The sequence below is a fragment of the Tribolium madens genome, unplaced genomic scaffold, assembly GCF_015345945.1.
Source record: "Tribolium madens isolate multiple individuals breed KSU strain unplaced genomic scaffold, Tmad_KSU_1.1 Scaffold_3;HRSCAF=73;Tcas5.2_LG2, whole genome shotgun sequence".
Classification (NCBI taxonomy): Eukaryota; Metazoa; Arthropoda; class Insecta; order Coleoptera; family Tenebrionidae; genus Tribolium; species Tribolium madens.
The window spans coordinates 11,156,141-11,159,673 of NW_025401006.1; the positions used below are offsets into that span (position 1 = coordinate 11,156,141).

The following is a 3,533-nucleotide window of genomic DNA, read 5'->3' on the forward strand; positions in this document are numbered from 1 at the left end:
GAATAATTTTAAATGTGTTAAATTAAAAGTCTCCAACATGTTAACCACTTCTTCAAATGTTATTTGGAATAATTATTACACTTCAGAAAATGAAAATCTGACTTATGATTTACATAAATTATCTCTGTTCGATAACAACTTTTCTAGGAACATAAAAGATGTTTGAATTATGTATAAAAATTTCATGGTTGAATTTACATTTTGCATAATTACTAGACGACGGAACATTATTTCTGTCACAAACAAAACTTAAAAYTTAATACACAGAGGTCAATTATTTACAGGCTTTCTTCTACTTTCTTTATGATTTCGTTCGCTATAAAACTTTAGCTTTAGTTTCCCGGTCTTGAAATTTTTATATTATTGAATTGCATTGAAATATTAGACTTGGATGATTTTTTTCTTACTGAAAGCCCTTATTTTTTTACTTTATTTTTACCAGTAGCGTGGCATAACACTGCGTATTTTTAATTTTTAATTATATATTTTTTGTGTTATTTTTCGATGTTGAATTCGCAACAATAGGAAAACACCCTGTATATCTTGCAAATTATTAGCATATGATTAGAAATGCTAATAAATTAAATCAACAGCCCTGCTGTGAATAATATTATTGTGGTTATGTAGAATTGTATATGCTGTGTTTTGAGATAATTAACCGCATATCCTTATCAATAAATAAATACATTAACGTGATTGTTTACAAATGCGACATAACTAAAACAAACAAATCATTTAGATTCAATACTTGTTAATGATGAAACCAAAATATTAGCAAACTTAAGTAGAAAATTTATCTACTGTTTACTACCGATATGCCAAAAATTCTATCGTAAATGAAATATTATACAGGGCGATTAGTATACAATTAAGCAACATAAAATCTGCATTAAATTTGTTTTTATTAAAGTTTGAATATTTTGTGTTCAAAAGATTTTATTCTTTAAAAAAATAGCAGGAATATTGTTTCTCATCACTTTTGACCTAACTTTACTTTCTTTTGGTTGAATGGTTGTGAGGACTACATAAAACCCTGCATTATTTTAAGTAACAAGAGAACACGACAATATATTTTTTTAAATATTATAAACCAGCGCAATTACTTCATATAATAAAATAAACAATCTAATATTTTGAGAACATGTGATGAAGTCATTTTTTAGTCGACCCATCTGGCGTTTTATCAACAAAATTTTTTGTGAGTTTTAGAGTTTTGTGYAACATCTGTATGTTGTCCAAATTTTATTAATGCTGTGACGCTTGCTGATGATTAAATTTCAAACATGGATCTTTTATGATAACCCGAACTTTGCAAAGTGGTGGTTTTCCTCGATTTTCCTCAGACCTCATCGCATTTTCCWGGTTGGATGCCGATTATATTAAATTAGCAGAGCAGCAGGTAACCCTAATCAGTCAGCGAAAATAAACTGCTACAAGAAAAGGTTAATAAACATACATTTAACAATAAAAACAAAAACGAAAAGTAAATAAATAACTCGAATATTTTTTTAATAAGAAGGTGAGGCGGACTTATGCAAAATTAAGATTTGCAAGTAAGATTTTGTTGTGTTTGCAGAGTTGTTGAGTTTAGGTCACCGTGGGAAAATTGAGGAAAGTCACATTAGTTTCTTACCAAGGACATTAGAACTATTATCACGTTGCCATTCATGCTGTTATCAAACTACTAAACACTACTTGCAACTACCACCTCGTAGGCATGATAYGAAAACGTCTGATTTTAACCGGAGCAGAGCGTCTGACCGACCACAACATTCAACACTACCGCTGTTGGAGAGTACATTAAAATTTGTTGTAAATCGACAAGGACACCAAGTCAAACGGTAATGTTGTGCGAAAGAGACAGTCCACGCTTGTTGACTTGCATTGTGCAGGACAAGGCTTGCAGGAAAAATCCTGCGGTTCGCTTASATTTCGTCCTTTTTCCAGACGCCGGAGAACTGGCCGGAAACGTGCACTGTATCATTGTATTTTCCGCTAAATATACGGAAGTAATTAAGAATTTCCCAACTTTGTGACGTCGATCCTTGTTAATTATTTATGATTCATTTTACCAAATGGAGAAAAGAAAGTTGTGATTAATTGTTGGTTTTTGTTGTAAAGTGTTTCTTCAGGAGCTGATCAGTTAATTTTCAACATCACAAACTTGACGCTTAAACCTTGATATAAATTTCGGTTAATTAWTATAAATTACGTTTCACGAAGTATCTCAATGACGATGTAATTATTTACCTCTTTTTATTGTTATTACGTTTCTATCTGCTGCTCGCATCGGTTTCTATTGATTTAAGTTTGCTGTAAAAGAAATGGAAGTGTCAATTAATTTTGGAAAATCCATTACAATCACCTGTTCTTCACGGCTTAACCAACATTCGTCTACCACCTACAATTTTTTAACAAATTGTTGGCGAAAAATTATAGTATAATTAAAATTTTCCAAGATGTGATAAATTGATAACATTGATTTTAATCTTTGACGCATTTTTTTATTTTGTATCTCACCGAAACGGATTTTACTACAATGAGTATTGACGTTATTTCCCACAACTTTTGCCCAAATTTATTTACAYACTCGTAGTATAAATAATTTAATTCGACATGACAAAAAAAATAAGAAAAGACTCAAAAATTCATATCTTCGCCCTAGGGAAAAGAGTAAACTTACYGGAAGTATTGAAACTTTTCACATGGTTGTGTTTTTCTTTTTGAGTTCGGAAAACTTTAGACAAGTGCTGCGATTTAAGATTGCGATGAGTAATGAGCTGTTTTCTTACTCTTTAATTAACATTAAATGAGTACTACATCACTTTATCTTCCCTTGTTTTACCTTATTTCACGTGATTGRCTAAGATGAATAATTAATAAAGGAGATTTAGGTGTTGCTTATAATTTTGTCATAATTAGTGTTTAAAGTTTTCCTTGTAATACTTACACAAAATTTTTAAGTGAATTATTTACAGAAATTTCTCTTAGTCTCATTTAAATAAATATTTGGAAACTCATTTTTTATAAAAGAGATACAATTAATTTAATTAGTATATTCATTGCAAATAATAAATATTAATGAAACTGTGCAAACTCTGATAAATCAATATTTAAGTATTTAAATTAATTTGTAAATTTGATTTTCAATCTCTCGATATTATTGCTATTTTAATGAAAAAACGTTTGTAGCAGCATTATACAAAACAATTAAAAACTGCACGACTCTGAAAGCCGAATGGAAATTACTAGATAAAATTGTTAAAGTTAAAACAAACATTAATAATAAATTTACTGTGAAATTTAAAACAATTCTAATAGAGCGAAAAATTGATTCATTATCATCTGCCTAGGAGGTGGGTTAAAATCGTGGTACTTATTTGAATCAATTTCATTTTATAATTTTTTTTCTGTTTACGTATGGAACCATTATTTTATTATTTGTCTTCAGAAAATAATAATTCATAAAAATTAAAGTGTCATAAAAATATGATTTTTTTTAAAATAGCAACTAACTTATATATTTTTTTTTA

At 29.0% G+C, this 3,533-nt stretch overlaps 1 protein-coding gene across 2 annotated transcripts in view; it reads right to left on the bottom strand.

Moving 5' to 3' along the window:
• Nucleotides 1-3,533, bottom strand: part of LOC123007973 (protein spaetzle-like) — a 7,988-nt gene that overhangs the window by 3,568 nt on the left and 887 nt on the right. The window contains exon 1 of one of the 2 annotated variants that reach the window (XM_044403524.1): nucleotides 1,634-1,806. The exons of the other annotated variant lie outside the window; for it this stretch is intronic. Coding sequence (XP_044259459.1) covers nucleotides 1,634-1,669 — 36 coding nt within the window. The 5' untranslated portion in view covers nucleotides 1,670-1,806. Of the gene's footprint in view, nucleotides 1-1,633; nucleotides 1,807-3,533 lie in introns of those variants that run through there. 2 annotated transcript variants of the gene reach the window in all.